We start from the raw sequence: 18,709 nt of genomic DNA on the forward strand, positions 1-18,709 counted from the left end.
GCAGAAAAATAATGCTATCTGACTTAGATTTTACTTTCTTCTCAATTAATTGAGAAAAAATATTTTAAATCTATAGAAAAGGCAAATAATTAGTAGAGTGAACATTTGTGTAACCTTTATTCTCTGATTACTTAGATTTCACTACACTTGCTTAATTTTTCTTTCTCTCCTTATTTTTTATTTTGCTGAATCATTTGAAGTTGCAGATATTGAATCATTGAAGTTGCAGATATCAAGACCCTAATACTAAATCTTTCAGTACGTATCATGTGAGGATAGGTACTATTCTATATAACCAAATATCATCACAACTAAGAAAGCTGGTTATTAATTCAGTATTATCTCTTATATAGTCCAGATTTAAATTTCCCCAATTGCCTCATTGTTATCTGTGGTCAATTCAATTTTCCAGAAATGATTGCCACAGTTTCTCTTTCTTCCAGAATGTTGTCAGTCCCCTATAAAGAGAGAGAATTCATTTCTTCTCCATTTGAATACGGTCAGGCTTTTGCGATAGCAAAAGTGATGCTATGACTTCTGAATCCAAGGCAATTCTGCTTCTGTCTTGCTTGCTGCAACACTCGATGGAGCCCTAAAGCTGTTTGATTGTTCTGGCAAGAGACCTAGATAAGCCCCTGGGTAATACTCTAGTCACCGCCACCTAGTTTTCCAACTCTAGTCACCATTTGACTGCAACTTCATGAGAAATCTGGAGCCAGGATCACCCCCAGTTCAGTTCTTTTTTTTCTTTTTCTTTCTTTTCTTTTTTTTTTTTTTTATGAGATGGAGTCTTGCTCTGTCACCCAGGCAGGAGTGCAGTGGCATGATCTTGGCTCACGGCAACCTCTGCCTCCCAGGCTCAAGTGATTCTCCTGCCTCAGCCTCCTGAGTAGCTGGGATTACAGGCATCTACCACCATGCGCAGCTGGTTTTCGTATTTTTTTTTTTTTTAATAAAGATGGTGTTTTGCCATGTTGGCCAGGCTGGTTTTGAACCCCTGACCTCAGGTGGTCTGCCTGCCTCGGCCTCCCAAAGTGCTAGGATTACAGACATGAGCCACTGCACCCGGCCTAGTTGAGATTGTTCTGATTTCTGACATACAGAAACCATGAGAGATCACAAAATGATTAATGTTTTTTAAGCCACTTTATTTTGTGGTAAAAAATAACTTTAAAATGACTTTTATAGATGTACATTTTAAAAAATTCTACATCCAGTGAAATCATAGGCTTATAAAATGACATATTATGCCTTTTAGTTTCTTTTAAACTAGAATAATCCCTTCTTCCTATTTTTTAAAAAACATGATATTGTCCTTTTTAGAAAAGTCCAGGCAATTTGTTTTATAAAGTATATCTGTCTATTATTTCTTTTTTTGTTTGTTTTTTGTTTTTTGAGACGGAGTTTTCGCTCTTTTTACCCAGGCTGGAGTGCAATGGCGTGATCTCGACTCACCGCAACCTCCGCCTCCTGGGTTCAGGCAATTCTCCTGCCTCAGCCTCCTGAGTAGCTGGGATTACAGGCACGCACCACCATGCCCAGCTAATTTTTTGTATTTTTAGTAGAGACGGGGTTTGACCATGTTGACCAGGATGGTCTCGATCTCTTGACCTCATGATCCACCTGCCTCAGCCTCCCAAAGTGCTGGGATTACAGGCTTGAGCCACCGTGCCCGGCCTGTTATTTCTTCATTAGATTAAGAATACAAAAAGATATTTTAAAAGTTCTTTCTTTCTTTCTTTCAAAAATTGTGGTAAAACACATGAAATTTACCCTCTTAAATTTTTAAATATACAGTACAGTATCATTAATTATAGGTGCATGTTGTACAGTGGATCTCTAGAGTGTATTCATCTTGCGTAACTGAAAATTTATATCCATTGACCCTTCCCCAAGCTCCTGGCAACCATCACTCTACTATCTGCTTGTATGAGTTTGACTGTTTCAGATGTCTCATGTTAAATGGTATTTGTTCTTCTGTGACTGGCTTATTTCACTTAGCATAGTGTCCTCAATGTCGATCCAAGTTGTGACACATAACAGGATTTCCCTGTTCTTTTTAAGGCTGAACAACATTTCATTGCATGAATATATCACATTTTTTTTACCCATTTGTCTGTTGATGGGCATTTATATTGTTTTCCCATCTTGGCTATGTGAATGCTGCAGTGAACATGAGAGTGCACGTATCTCTTTAAGATCCCAATTTCAGTTTTTTTTTTTTGGATATATACGCAGACATAGAATTGTTGAATGATATGGTGGTTCTATTTTTAATTTTTTGAGGAACCTCCATAGTTTTCCATAGCAGCTGAACCATTTTACATTCCTACCAACTGTGTTCAAGAGCTCCAATTTCTCCACTTCCTCACTAGCACTTGTTTTTAAAAAATATATATATATATTTAAAAAATAATATATATATCAATTTAGTGCCTTTTTTTTTTTACATCTACATTCATCAGGACCATTGGCCTATAATTTCTTTTCATATGTCTGTCAGTCATGTCGTCTTTGGACAAATGACTATTCAAGTTTGCTCATTTTCTAATTGTATTATTTGCTTTTTGCTATAGAGTTGTAGCAGTTCCTTTTATATTATATCCTTATTAGACATAAAATTTGAGAGTGTTTTATCTCATTCCATAGGTTGCATTTTCTCTCAGTTGGTTATATATATATTTTTTTGCTGTGCAGAAGCTATTTAATTTGATGTAATCCCACCACTTGTCTATTTTTGCTTTTGTGGCATGTGCTTTTGGTGTCATATTCAAGAATCATTGCCAAGACTAATGTAAGGAAGATCTTCCTTTATGTTTTTATTGGAATGTTTTATAGTGTCAGATCTTACTTTTAAGTCTGTAATCCTTTTTAAATAGATTTTTGTGTATGGTATAAGATAAGGGTCCATTTTAATTTTTTATATGTGAATATTGAGTTTTTTCAACCCCATTTGTGAAAGAGACAATGTTTTCCTCATTGTGTATTCTTGATGCCCTTGTAAAAGGTCAGTTGACAACATATGCATAGATTTATTTCTGGGCTCTCTATTCTGTTCCATTGGTCTATGTGTCTATCTTTGTACCAGTACCATATTGCTTTAATTACTATATCTTTGTAATATATTTTCAAATCAGAAGTGTGACGCCTCCAGCTTTGTTCTCCTGTCTCAAAATTGCTTTGGCTTTTTGGGGCACTTTGTGGTTTCATGTGAATTTTAGGATTGTTAAAAAATGCCCCTGGGATTTTGATAGGGTTTTCATTGAATTTGTAGATTAGTTTGGACATTTTATAATATTAACCTTCTAATCCATGAACATGGAGTATCTTTCAATTTATTTTTATCTTCTTTAATTTCTTTTGGAAATATTTTGCACGCAGTGTATAAGTTGCTTACTGTTTGGGACAGTTTATTTCTAAGTATTTTATTTTTTATGCTATTATAAATGGGACTGTTTTCCAAATTTTATTTTTGGATAGTTTGTAATTAGCAAAACATAACTCATTTTTGTATGCTCATTTGGTATCCTGGAACTGTTAATTCTAACAGTTGATTTTGTGTGTGTGTATGGATGTGTGTGTGTGTGTGTGTGTGCATGCATGTGTGCGTGTGTGTGTGTATATGTGTGTGAATTCTTAAGGGTTTTCTACATATAAGATCATGTCATGTGCAAATAGAGATAATTTTACTTCTTTATTTACAATTTAAATGTCTTTTTTTTTCTTGCCTAATTGCTATGGCTAGCATTTCCAGTACAATGTTGAATAAAAATGATGAGAGTAGGCATCCTTGCCTTGTTCCTCAGGCATGTTTTCAGGTTTTTACCATGAAGTATGATGTTACATGTTGTTTTTCATACATGGCCTTCATTATGTTGAGGTAATTTCCTTTTATTCCCAGCTTGTTGCAAGTTTTTATCATGAAAATGTATTACATTTTGTCAAACAATTTTTCTGTATCTGTTGGGATGATCATAAAATTTTATCCCTAATTATGTTACTTTGGTATATTACATTAACTGATTTTTGTATGTGGAACCATCTTTGCATCCTGAGAATCAATGCCACTTAGTCATGGCCTATAACCTTTGAATATGTTATTGAATTTAGTTTGCTACTATTTTGTCAAGCATTTTTGTATCTATGCTCATCAGGAATATTGTCCTGTAGTTTCTCTTCTCATAGTATATTTTTCTGGTTTTGGTATCAGGCTAGTGCTGACCTCATAGACTGAGTTTGGAAGTGTTCCCTTCTATTCCATTTTTCTTGGAGAGTTTGAGAAGGATTGGCATTAATTCTTTACATGTTTGATATAATTCACCAGTAAAGACATCTGTTCCTGGAAGTTTCTTTGTTGGAAGCCTTTTTGTTAGTGACTCAATCTCCTTACTACTTACAGGTCTGCTCAGATTTTCTATTTCTTCAAGATTAAGTCTTGGGGGTTTGTATGTGTTTAGAAATTTATGCATTTTTCCAGATTATTCCAATTTATCAGTATATAATTGTACATTATAGACTATTATGATAATCTTTATTTGTGATCAGTTATAATGTCTCCTCTTTCATTTCTGATTTTGAGTCTTCTTTCTTTTTTCTTAGTAACTAAAGATTTGCCAATGTTGTTACTCATTTCTAAAAACCAATTTTATTGATTTTTTTCTCTTATTTTTATATTCTCTATTTCATTTATTTTTGTTCTAATGCTTATTTTCTTTCTACTAATTTTGAGTTCAGTTTGTTCTTTTTTTTCTAGTTTCTTGAGTTTCCTTGAGGTAGAATTAAGTTATTTGAATTCTTTCTGTTTTTAAAAATGCAGATATTCATCATTATAAACTTCCTTTATAGTACTGTTTTTGCTGCATTCCATACGTTTTGGTAGGTGCTTTGTTTTTATTTATATCAAAGTATTTTTAAATTACTCTTGATTTTTTTCTTGTACCTAAATTGTTATTAAAGAGTGTTTCATTTAATTTCCACATATTTGTGAATTTTTTATTTTTCCTTCTGCTATTGATTTTTAGTTTCATTCCCTGTGATAGGAATTAATACTTAGTATGATATCAATATTCTGAAAAGAGACTTATTTTGTGATCCAACCTGTAATCTATCCAAGAATGTATTTTGTGTGAGTTTGAGAAGAATGTGCATTCTGCTGATGTTGGGTAAAATGTTCCATATAGGTCTGACAGGTCAATTTGGTCTATAATGTTGTTCAAGTGTTGTTTTTTAACTGATTTTTGGTCTAAGGGTTCTATCGTTGAAAGTAGGATGTTATCTCCTACTATTATTGCGTTACTGCCTATTTCTCCTTTCAGTTATCTCAATGATTATTTTACATATTTGGGTGTTCTGAATTTGCAGGCATTTATATTTATAATTGTGGCTAATTAACTTTTTAATCATTAGATAATGTCCTTCATTGTTTTTTTGTGACAGTTTGGACTTAAAGTTCATTTTGTCTGATACGAATATATCAGGCTACTTTTGCTCTCTCTCGGTTATCATTTGCATGGAATAAATTTTTCATACTTTCAGCTTGTGCATGCCTTTAAATCTAAAGGTAGTCTAATATAGACAGCATATAGCTGGATCTTGTTTTTATTATCCATTCATCTACTGTATCATTTTGATTGAGAAGTTTAATTTATTTACATTTAACGTAGCTACTGATAGGGAAGCACTTACTATTACCATTTTTTAAATTGTTTTGTCTTGTAGCTTTTTTTGGGGTCCATCTTTTCTTCTTTTGCTATCTTCTGTGTTTTATTGATTTTTGAGTGATAGGCTTTAATTTCTTTGTCACTTATTTGGTGTGTTTTTAACAAGTTTTTTTTTTTTTTGTGGTACTATGGAGTTTACATAAAACATCTTATAACAAATATAAGCTGATATTTTAAGCTGATTAACTTCAATTGCATATAAAAACTTTACTCTTTCACCTCTGTTACCCTTTTTATTATCACAAAATACATCTTTTTATAATGTGTATTCATTAACATATTTTTATCGTTATAGTGATTTTTTTATACTTTTGCATTTTGAGTATCAGAATTAAAACATTACAATATTATAGTATTATCTATTTTTCTATATATTTACCTTTAGCGGTCAGCTTGATGGTTTCATATGCATTTCTGCTGCTGCCTATGGTGTTTTCATTTCAATTTGAAGGCCTCCTTTTAGCATTTCTTGCAAAGGAACTATAGTGGTTATAAACTCCCTCAGCATTTGCTTATCTAGGTCTTTATTTCTTCTAACTTTCTATTTTAGATTCAGGGTTGCATGTGTAGCTTTTTTATATAGGTAATCTCATGTCATAGCAGTTAGATGTACATATTATTTCATCACCCAGCTACCAAGACTGGTACTCAATAGTTATTTTTTTTGTTCCTCTCCCTCCTCCCATCCTCCACCCTGTGGTCAGCCTCAGAGTCTGTTGTTCCCCTCTTTGTGTCCATGTGTTCTCAGCATTTAGTTCCCACTTACAAGTGAGAACATGTGGTATTTGATTTTCTGTTCCTGTAGTTGTTTGCTAAGGATAATGGCCTCTAGCTCCATCCATGTTACTGCAAAGGATGTGATTTTGTTATTTTCTATGACTAATGACAACAAATATATATATCAATTTGCTGTTGTTGTTGTGCAGAAGCCTTTCTTTCCTTCATTATTGAAGGACAATTTTGCAGACTATGGGATTCTTGGTTGGCAATTTTTTCCCTTCAGCCCTTTGAATATATCTCCCTTCTTCATTTTGTGCTGAAAGGTTTCTGCTAGTTATCTGCTAATAGTGTTATGGAGGCTCTCCTGTATGTGATGAATCACTTTTCTTTTTCTGCTTTCTACATCCTTTGAATTTTGACATTTTATTATAATGTTTTTGGTGTGGTTATCTTTGAGTTCTTCTCAATTGGAGTTTGTTGGCCTTCTTGAATTTGGATCTCTACTTCCTTTTCCATGTTTGGGAAGTTTTGGCCATTATTTCGTTAAATAAATTTTCTGCATCTTTCTCTCTTTCTTCTCTTTGTGAGGCTCCCATAATACAAATATTTGTAAACTTGATTTCATAAGTCCCTTAGACTTTCTTCACGATTTTATTTTGTTTTGTATTATTTTGCTCTCTGGATAATTTCAAATGACCTGTCTTTGAGTTTTCTGATTCTTTCTTCTGCTTGATCATGTTTGCTATTTAAACGTTGTAGTGAAATTTTCACTTCAGTTATTTTATTCTTCAGCTCTGAGATTTCTATTTGATTCCATTTTTAATATTTTCTGTTTCTTTGTTGAAATTCTCACTTTGTCCATTTTTCTCCTGAGTTTGTTGAACATCTTTATGATGATTATTTTGAATTCTCTGTCAGGTAATTTATATCTCTCCATTTCATTAAGTTGGTTTCTGGAGACTTACTTTATTCCTTGGATTGGACTGTATTTTCCTTTTTCTTTATGTGCCTTGTTATCTTTTGTTGGGGTCTGTGCATTTCAAAAAATAGCAACCTCTCTCACTCTGTAAAGAACTGGCTTTGTACAGGAACAAACCTTCACCAATCAGCTAGGTTAGAGATTCTGAGGTCGTCTCACATCTGGTCTGTGGATACAGACCAGATGTATGTAGATTATGTAGATTTGTGTGTGTAAAATCTCAATTAGAGGGATTTACTGGTTGACTTTCTTACAAGACCTTATAATTTATTCCTCCTTCTGGTGTTCTCTGGAGCTGCTATAAGCTGCCCAGCTGTCTTTTGTTGTCAGCAGCTCCTGACTTCTAGAATATTGTTGGGTCCTGTCAGCACTCTGAGACAGATAAGATAAAAACTAGTCTCTCAAGCAACCCTCCACCCTGCACCCTTCTGCCCCTCTCTCTCCTGTCAAAAGCCTAAATGTTGAATGCGCAAAAATGTACAAGCCAAGTCTGGGAGTTTTCTTCCAGTTGCTCTCTGCTCTCTCAGTGGAAGAGACTATGGCAAGTGAGTATTAGGAATTTTTTTACTGGCCTCTATGAAGTTGGTTTTGTGCTTGTCTGAGGTCCTGAAATGTCTTAATTTGTTTCTGGATTTTTCACAAAGGGAATTAGTTCATGTATTATTGTTGAGTTGATGACTCTATAGGAGGAAGGAGGATCTGGGGCTTTTTATTTCATCATTTTGTTGATGTCACCCTACTTTATTTTGTATTTAATTACAGTAGAAGGTACATACTATCAGCTTATCTTTGGTAATGTTAAATCTGATCACTTGGTTACAGTAGAAACTGTCAGATTTCTCCATTTTAAAGAATGATTTTTCTCTTTGTAATTAATAAGTAATTTATGGAATTAAACCTTAAGGCTGTATAATCTTTCACCCAAAAGTTTCAGCAACTATTGATGTTTCTTTTCTCAATGAATTTTTTTCATTGGTATCTGCAAAATGATTATCTTCTAATTCCATCATTCTATCTGTATTTATTAGCTGGCACTGGCATTCTTTTCTACAGAAGAACTCTTCTTCTTTATTCATACTTTGAGTATGTCTATAACCTCCATTTTTTGATGCTCAAATTATCTCATATCAAGGGCACTTTTAGCTGATTTCTGTCCTGTTTAATACAACCTTGTTAGTGTTTGAGTGTTTCATTTTTTTCTGGTACAAGGTGTTTCAGACTCAATTTGTACTTTCCATGTATCTGACTTGAATTTAGCCTTTTCTTCAAAAGCCCACTTACTTTTGGGGAGAAATGGTATTTAGAAATTAAAATTTGAGCATTAGCTGAGCTGTTTGCTACTGGGTGTCATTGATTCTAGATAGAGTTAGGAAACCTTAAGTTCTTATTAGTCTCCTCATTTCAAATTCAAATACTCTGATTCTCCCTTATTATTCTCTTTTCCATAATTTTATTTGTTTTGCAGTGAAAACTCAGTTCCCAACAGTATCAATATATTCTTTTATTTTCTCTATCTGACAATACATGAGAAATGTTTCATAATTCAACAAAAATTTATTAATAAAGTTTATATTTTCCATGCAGTTTTGTCCTACCTTTCACTAAACGTATGCAGTTAGAATACTCTACTCAAAATTATTTTAATTATTTTCTGTAATATATTACATATGTCCATTTTAGAATTGCTCATTTTTCTTCAATTGTCAGGTTTGCTTATTTCCCCCTCATCCTTTTTCATTTATTATTTTGATTATATGTAAAACATTTCATGGTTCAAAATCAGAGCTAGAGCCTGGGCACCGTGGCTCACGTCTGTAATCCCAGCACTTTGGGAGGCCAAGGTGGTTGGATCATGAGGTCAGGAGATGGAGACCATTTTGGTTAACATGGTGAAACCCCATCTCTACAAAAAATACAAAAAATTAGCCAGGCATGGTGACATGAACTATAGCCCCAGCTACTTGGAGGCTGAGGCAGGAGAATCTCTTGAACTTGGGAGGTGGAGGTTGCAGTGAGCCGAGATCCGGCCATTGCACTTCAGCCTGGGTGACATAGTGAGACTCTATCTCAAAAAAAACAAAAAAAAACAAACAAAAACAAAAACAAAAAAAACCAAAAACCTATGTAAAAAATGTACTTAGTGAAGAGTTTTTCCCACTCTCCCCATTACTTTTTAAAAATTTCTATTAATAATAAAATCCTTTTAGTATTTTGATGTGTTTTTCCTATTTTTTTTGTACAAGTAGGTAATTATCAATATGTATTCAAATTGCCCACTTTTTCCTCCCTTAATATATTGTGGAAATCACAGTACATCAAAATCTTCCTAATTTTATTTGTATAGTAGTCTCTTGTATGACTATACCACAGATTTTTTAAAGCAGTCTTTTATGGGTAGATGTTTAGGTTTTTCCTACTATTCAATGTACAGATAATCTTATAATGAATAACTGAAAAAATGGTGTGCACTCAGACTGTTCATTAAAAAATTGACTTTCTGGTAATTCCTTCTCTAAGGTAGAGTCCTAATGGTAGAATTTCTGCAGCAAACAGCAAGTGCTATGTAGATTTGTTAGATATTGCTAAATTTCTTCCATTAGGGTTGCACAATTTTGCTCACCCACTAGGATGTACGAGAGTACCTGTTTTCCCACAGACTTGCTAACATAATATCTTATAAATCATTTGAATTTTTGTTAATTTGGTAGATTAGAAATAGTATCTCAGTATAATCTTGCTTTGCATTTTTCTTATTATGAGTGAAATTGAGCATCTTCTTGTAAATTCAATGACTTCAATAAGGCTGTATACTGGATGCCATGTTGGCAGGGAATAAAAGTCCAGTTAGTCAAACCCTCTGTAATCAAGTGAATTCTGTGGTGGGGTATTTCCAAGGCAACCAAATTTTCTTTCAAAATCCAAAGATAGTACATATGTAATCATGGGAAGGTAACACATTGTCATTTATTTAGAATCTACTATGTGCCATTTATTTAAAATCTACTTTTGTAGTGTATTGTGAATGTAAAATAGAATAAGGCATGATGTTTTCCATCAAGGAAGTCAAAAATTATTGTAAGGTAAAGGTAATTGATTTCAGGACTGTGGGCAAATTATAATTGGGTTATGCCTGAGTTCCATATGAACACAGAGAAACATTAGAAATCAAGTTGGAGGATTGGGGATGTCATCTTTAAAAAGATGGTGTGTGAGCTCAGATTTGCAGGAGGGCATTCTAGCTTGAGGTGGTAACACTTTAAGACACAGAGTGAGATAGTAAAAAGTTTTGTTCAAGGTACTGTGAATTATTTTGTATGGATAAAATGAAAGGTGCATAGAAGAAGTTATTGAAAAAAGGGATCAGAAAAGCGGACAGGAGCCAGATTTGATTTATTTTTTTTCAAGTGAAGAAATTTTCTGTTTATCCTGAATGCTAGAAACAGTGTTTAGGAATTAACATCTGAGAACTGGCTGAGCTCTTTTCTACTGGGTGTCATTGATTGCTGTGGGAAACTATCAAAGGATTAAACAAAGAATAACATAATATTCATTTCTCAATCTTAATGTCTATTTTCTTACATTTTAAGATAATCATTCTAAAAGCTTGGAAGTTTATCATATTCCTATTTTTCTTAATTATGGAGTCAAAACGACTTAATCATGCTTTCTTGTGGTTTTCTTAATCTCACAGTGACAGGTAATTACAGTAAGTTCTCACTTAATATTATTGGTAGGTTCTTGGAAACTACAAGTATAAACAAAATGACACATAACAAAACCAATTTTATCATTGGCAAAATAATCTAAACCAGGGCTAATTTCCTATGACATATTTCTGTTCCCCAAACTATCACCCGACTTCTAAATAGGAACCAAAGCACTTTAATTTTAAACACCGAAATAAATGTGAGCTTTACATACATTTAAGAAAGATTAATAAAAAGCAAGTAAGATAATCATTTACCCAGTTATTCCAGTTTAGGATTGCTTGGGGCCAGAGCCTATCCTGGCAGTTCACAGCACAAGGCAAGAACCAACCCTGGATGGCATGCTATTCCATCACAATATAGACAGGAAAATTAACTTGATATGCACATCTTTGGGATGTAGGAAGAAACCAGAGTGCCAGGAGAAAACCCATAGAGACATGTGGAGAATGTGCAAACTCCACACAGATTGGCCTTGGATGGGAATTGATTTTTTCTTTATCAACATTGTAACTAAATGACACTAAATGAAATAACATTATTCAAGGACCTGCTGTATATAATACCACAGTTAGTGATGTAGAACGTTACTAATAGAAAAATAGCGCTGATATGGAGGATAACAAATAAATAAAATGTTTTGGCTTTATAAATTTAAAAGCCTTATCATTTTATAAGTAATATCAATACAATGTATTGGTTTAAGATAAAAAGAACATAGTTCTTTATTTGTAGTTCTTTTAAAGTATATTAGACATTTTTCCTTAACAGCTACTACTTCTTACAGCTTTTCTCAAAAGCACTAATATTTTGCTTTTTAACTCTATATGGAGATGGTTTGCTTTTTCTTACACAACAGCCTGGCATGTTAAACCACTCACACATTTTCCCAGTACCAGGTCACTGAGTCATATTAAGAAGGAAGGTGCAGAAACAGTGTGTTGTAATGGGTGAAGTGGTGAACTAAGAGGAAGAATATTACATAAGTGATGTGCAGTGAGCTAAATAATCTCTTTGGAATTCTGGTTCTCCACTAAAAATTAGGAGATTGATAGATAACCTTTATGGTCTTTTCCAGTTTAATAGTCCTTTGTTGTGTGTCAGGTAAATTTCATCATCACTTGCAAAAACCTGCTAAAGATTTAGGGACATCTAAACATTTTATGAATTCTAAATTTTATTTACTTGCAAGCAGAGAATCAGTCAGATGCAGTTTGATTAAAACTAGGCATGTTATTAACATTTGGATTTACCTTAAAGCAAGTCATGCCCCTGAAATGTAACTCCTCATGCATTTAGTCAATCATTAAAACACATTTAGTAAACTCTTATTAGATTCAAACATTGATCTAGACACAGTGGAAAGCAGAAAGATGAAGCACAAACAGATTACCTCTGTAATAATAATGCCCCATTATACAGTGGAACAGATGCACACACAGGTAATCACACTGTGGGGGAGGTGTTGGGCAACATATGAGACATAAGACTTACAGATACAGAACAATGGGAACTGAGTAAATAGAAATTCTATTCCTGATACACCAATAACGCAAAATAATTCCATTTTATATACATCACTATTAGGTAATCATTTTTAATGTAGCATTTATTGTGTAACTGCGTGTGTTGTGTCTGTGTGTGTGTGTCTCTCTGTGTGTGCAAGTGTTTGAAGTTTTTAGTTGTAACACTAATAGGTGTTCCCTATAGATATTATATAAAAATTAGAGGAAGATAATGGAAATCATCTTCAGTCATGTGATCTAGGATGACTACTGCTAATATTCTGCTGAGTTCTTTCTAGTGTATTTCTATACTCATATCTCAATTTCTTGTAATTTACTTTTCCCATTGAGTAGATTATGAATATTCCCCAAGTCATTAAAATTACTATTATTATTATTATTTTAGACAGAGTCTTGCTCTGTTGCCCAGGCTGGAGTGCTGTGGCGTGATCTCAGCTCACTGCAACCTCCGCCTTCTTGGTTCAAGCGATTCTCCTGCCTCAGCCTCCTGAGTAGCTGGGATTACAGGTGTGCACCACCATGCCTGGCTAATTTTTGTATTTTTAGTAGAGACGTGGTTTCATCATATTGGCCAGGCTAGTCACAAATTTCTGACCTCAGGTTATCCACCCACCTCGGCCTCCCAAAGTGCTAGAATTACAGGTGTGAGCCACCATGCCCAGCCAAAATTATTATACATGTTTTTAAATGCCTGAATGTATTAAATTACATAAGGGTGAACATAATTTATTTTACTACTGGTCACTCTGACTCTCCCTTTTGGATATTTAAGTTCATTTATTCATTTATAAAATATTTTTTAAGCACCTTATAATACCAGAACTCTTACTAGTGTTGAGGTTTAGAATAAACAAACCACAAGATGTAAATGCCCTATAGGAGCTTGCATTCCAAGCGAGTATGGAGCAATACACATAATAAAATGATAAAATTAATTGGTCCCACCCAAAAGAACTGCTTACTCTACTCAGACTTTACAAGCTTCAAAATGAATCTTTTGAGCCTCTCCAAAGAGGTTCAGTTTACTCCCAAATCTGTGGGATTGGCTAGAGACCAATTATTGTATTTTCCTAAGACAGGTGGAACTGGAAACTTGTTAAAATGGACACTGTAGTCTTACTAGTTCCTTTGTATAAGTATATATGCCATAAATTACATTGCGTTCTATTTATTGAGGGCAGATGCAATCATTGCCAATTAATTCTTTTGTTATCTTCGTAAGTTTTAGTTGTTAGTACCCTTCTACATATTGTTTTATATAAGTAAAGTCAATAGACTCTCACAGTTTTTGAAAATATATATGAGTACTCTGTAGAATTGTAAATTGATCAAGAATATTTATATCTGGGTATATTACACATTTGTGTAGAAATTTCATGTCTATGTACAGCTGACAGTGACTCTGGGGTACTTCCAGTGGCTCTCTCTCCCATGGTATATCATGAGGTAACTCTCATTACCATCCTGCATCCACAACCACTTTGAGGTCTATTTCTGACTGACAGGCTCCAAAACCTGATTCAGCACACTTGCAGAGAGAGTCAGTTTTTCTGGGGCAGAATCAAATTAGCAAAAGCTCATGAAACTGATAAATAAAAACAGGATACCGTCTATTAGTTTAAAATGTGTAGGGCCGGGCGCGGTGGCTCAAGCCTGTAATCCCAGCACTTTGGGAGGCCGAGGCAGGTGGATCACGAGGTCGAGAGATTGAGACCATCCTGGTCAACATGGTGAAACCCCGTCTCTACTAAAAATACAAAAAAACTAGCTGGGCGTGGTGGCGCGTGCCTGTAATCCCAGCTACTCAGGAGGCTGAGGCAGGAGAATTGCCTGAACCCAGGAGGCGGAGGTTGCGGTGAGCCGAGATCGCGCCATTGCACTCCAGTCTGGGTAACAAGAGTGAAACTCCGTCTCAAAAAAAAAAAAAAAAAAAAAAAAAAAAAATGTGTAATTGTAAATTACATAGGAACTGAAATACTCTACAATTACTGTCTTTACAGTTGGACGGCCCTTTCCAGATAGTCTGGTTACATTGATCAATTAAAATAAAACTTGTACTCTCTGGGAGAATAATTTGCAAGATAATTTTACAAATTTTTATGATTAGTGTATTTTTCTCCTATAGAAGGAGCTATATGAGAAAGTAAACCATAAAGAGGAAGTGATCGGTTGGGTTTAGAATCAGAAAGACGATAATTAGAAAAATTGAAATGTTAATGGTTCCAGGCTCAGATAGCCTGCTGGATCTGAACCTCAAAGTCTATTCATCAAAACCCCTGCACCTAACCTACATGAGAGGCGTCCAGGCCTATGACATTGGAAAGGCTCATTTGGAGATGACCAAGGTTTTCTCTACTCCAGACGGTGCTAACATTTGTCTTTGTAATTCTCTATTTTATTAAATTCACTTGATTTATACTTCTTTCTTTCACAATAACAACTATTTTGATAACATTAAAACATTTCAGGCCAGAGAGTTGTTCTGTTTAAGGAGTTTTTTACCTTTTCCGTGATCTTTCCGGTTTAATTCTGAGGGGCACCTTATTGTATTCATCGCTCACCCCAGTATTGGTAAGTTATCAGAGCACCTTGATATTATGTGGACAAATGGGAAAAAAATTAAAACCCTCATTAACTAAAGTCCTGTTTATATTTCTGTTTTCAGCTCAGATGTATTTGAATGTATTTAAGTGCCATGTTTCTAATACCCATCTATCTTTTTTGTGGTAAATGATAACCTCCCTTGGCATTCTCAGAAAATGGCATTTCTAATTGAGGCCTGGGGTATTACACTTACAATGGCTATTTTTCAAATCCACTAAAATTAACATTCATGACTTTCCTGCAGCTAATGTATACTTTGATTCTATCAAGGTTTTCTCGTTTTCATTCTGGCCTAATGAAAAACGTCATCTGCTAAATTACTGGCATGCCTTACTGCACCTGAATCTTCCTTAGTTTCAATACAAACTTTAACCAGGCACTTAATTTCAGGATGGAGAATTCATGAGAAGCATGCCACTACACCTTACTCTGTTCTCCAAGGCCACATCACTAACTAATGTTAACAGTTTTCCCTCTGGCTAGATGTGGGCTAAATCCAGATGTGGGCTTCTTAACCTCTTGTCTCTGGGTGAGTAGAACTGCTTCCAACATAAGAGTTGGTGTGCCAGATAAAGTTAGCTTTGAATTCCTTGTCTGTCTTGTGTTATCTGACAAGATTTGTCATTTATTTTGAGTCTAGGTATTTTTTCTGAAAGTAATTGTCTACTGAAAGTTTTCTGAATCAGGAAAGAACAAGTTTTGTGCAGCTCCCCCTGTCTCCCCTGCCACCTTTATTCCTATGAACCTCCTCATCAAGACATAAAATTGCCGAATACTTTTGATAAGGGCCTGAAAAGTAGTGAGGTTTGTTAAATAATTTGCTGTTAGTCCAATTAGTGTCCAAAATTAACATAAACTTTAAGGTTTTTAAAATTTAAGACATAATTTCATTTTAATTAATGAAAAATATATTTCTTATCACAAATGTGAAATTCTTAGTATAAATACATTGTACGTGAATGATTTAACTGAATTTCTTCCATGCTAAATGAAACTCATTTGGTTTAGAAATTCAGAGATAAAATACTATTGTGAACTTTTAAGGAGTTCATGATTTGGAATACTATACAGCCATAGAAAAGGATGAGTTCATGTCCTTTGCAGGGTCATGGATGAAGCTGGAAACCATCATTCTCAGCAAACCAACACAAGAACAGAAAGCAAACACTGCATGTTCGTACTCACAAGTGGGAGTTGAACAATGAGAACACATGGACACAGGGAGGGGAACATCGCACACTGGGGGCTGTTTGTGGGTGAGGGGCTGGGGAGGAATAGCATTAGGAGAAATACCTAATATAGATGACAGGTTGATGGATGCAGCCAACTCCCATGGCATGTGTATACCTATGTAACAAATCTGCATGTTCTGCACCTGTACCCCAGAACTTAAAAGTATAATAAAAAAAAGTTCATGATTATTTGTTAATACTCCTGTTGCTCTATGATAAAAGTCAATGTGAAGCATCAGAATTTTACAGATGACATATTAAAGTGCTTGCAGTTATTGGTGCAAATGTTCGCATTTTGAGTGTTTTAACTGCTTCTTCAGTTCATAACCAGGCGTTGGTTTAACTCATTGCCTGTGTATTACTGTACTGACTGCATTGAGAAAAAAGAAAAGAAAGCTGTATAAGGACATTCAAAATACTTCCATTTGTGAAAATAGCTAAGTTAGAAGAGTCATATTATTTCTGATGTTCAAACCAGAGTTACTCGTAATTTTGGGATCTGACGGTTGATAAATTTCCAGAAGTCCAAATATCACACTACTTCAAACTATCACCATTTTTGAATATACAAGCAGGATTTGTCCAAAAATGAGTTACTCTTTCTTCTATCTCATTTTCTAGAAGTTAAAAAATAGGTATAGTGTATGAATACAAGTAGAATTGAATACAATAAATTTCCTTGAATACAAGTAGATGCACTATCTGCAATTTTATTTGCAGTGACTATAAAACTAAGGTCAAGAGAGGGGTTTTGCAAATTTTATTCAATTTATCACTATCTTATCCAACTTTTTTTTACTGATAATTTTTTTTTAATTTGGAAATAATTATTTTTTTATCCTGAATATTGCCAATGCCAGGAGCAAATCCATACATCATCTGATAAATAAACTTAGCTTTATTTTTTATGTTAGTGATTTTCAGAAGGGAAATAAAATTCCTTCTTTCCCTTTTATAGCTTACTTCGATTTGTTCTTTCTCTACACAACTATCTAATACTTGCCTCAAGCATAAATATACGCAAATAGTTCATTCATTGTGGATCTGACACATAAGTATGAAAAGTAAAAGACTAGCACATTAAATAGGCCTGCTCTGCTTCAGCCTATAATCTGGCAAGATGAGATCTAACATGAAGTAGAAAATATGACTCTATTTGGTTACCTTATTCCTCTACCATTTCGCTTCTACATTAACTTTAAATAGTAGGAAAAAGAATAATAGAGGTAATTGTTGCCTAAATGAAACAAAACAAAACAAACAAACAAAAAAAATTGGTTCCCAGTGGAAATAGAGTTTTACAGGTGAAAAACTTTGTTCTCCATAAAAGCTTCTGATCACTTTACAATGCAGAGGAGGATCCGCTGGAGCACTTCCCTAGTTCTGCCATGAATTCCTAGTACTGCCACTTGTAGAACTGGTTTGTCCCCATTTTTAGATGTGGTTCTATTTAGTTTTTACTACTGTTTCGAAACTAGAACTTCATATTGGCTTGGCAAATGACTGCCCAATCCCTAGCCTCTTTGCCAGGGTAATTTTTGCCAGCCCTATCATTTTTCACTATTTATTTGGAGAATGAAGTACTTACAGGGTTGAGGATGACAGTGAAGAAAAGTTCTCCTCCTTGGATACTTTTATCCAGCTCTTTAGGACCCCCTGGATATTCTTTGTAGAAAATGGTGTGAGTGAAAAGCCCACAGGTTTGTCTTGGGAGAACCTGAAGGAAAAATGAAAAAAGTAAGGAAAAAGCTTTTTTCAGTCAATTTGTTGAAACTTAGCTTTTTGCTCATGGAAGATGATGCACAAGCTAGTGATGTTATTCAGGTTCTAACTAGGGCCTGGACAATCTATCATACTCTAGGCAAGAGAGGGTGATGTTAATATGGAGGGAAGAGTGAAGAAAATTGAAGAAATATTTTAAAACTAAAATAAGTATTATGTTATTTTAGCCACTTGTTTGTTTTAAATATCAAAGTAAGTAATTCTATTAAGAAGCCTAGTAGGTTCCAGCATCTTAAGAGATCTTTTTTTAAGAGATTAAAAAAAAAGAAGTGAAAATGAGGCTTTAAAAGTACTGCATTTTCTATGGTATACTATAATCCTAATAGGCAATAATTTTAAGAATAAAATTTGCCATAAAATGCAATAAAAATTCTGCCAAATTCTGTCATGCATTAGAAAATGGAGTCAATTATCAACTCAATATGCTTCTTAGGGAATG

General features: G+C 34.2%; 1 protein-coding gene across 8 annotated transcripts in view; it reads right to left on the minus strand.

The window, feature by feature from the left end:
• Nucleotides 1-18,709, minus strand: part of LOC101039804 (N-deacetylase and N-sulfotransferase 3) — a 204,171-nt gene that overhangs the window by 83,443 nt on the left and 102,019 nt on the right. For all 8 annotated transcript variants that reach the window (XM_010340358.3, XM_074396969.1, XM_074396964.1 and 5 more), the window contains one exon: nucleotides 18,077-18,205. In XM_010340358.3, the coding sequence (XP_010338660.3) occupies nucleotides 18,077-18,205 (129 nt within the window). The remainder of the gene's footprint in view (nucleotides 1-18,076; nucleotides 18,206-18,709) is intronic.

Source organism: Saimiri boliviensis, chromosome 3 (genome assembly GCF_048565385.1).
Source record: "Saimiri boliviensis isolate mSaiBol1 chromosome 3, mSaiBol1.pri, whole genome shotgun sequence".
Taxonomy (NCBI): Eukaryota; Metazoa; Chordata; class Mammalia; order Primates; family Cebidae; genus Saimiri; species Saimiri boliviensis.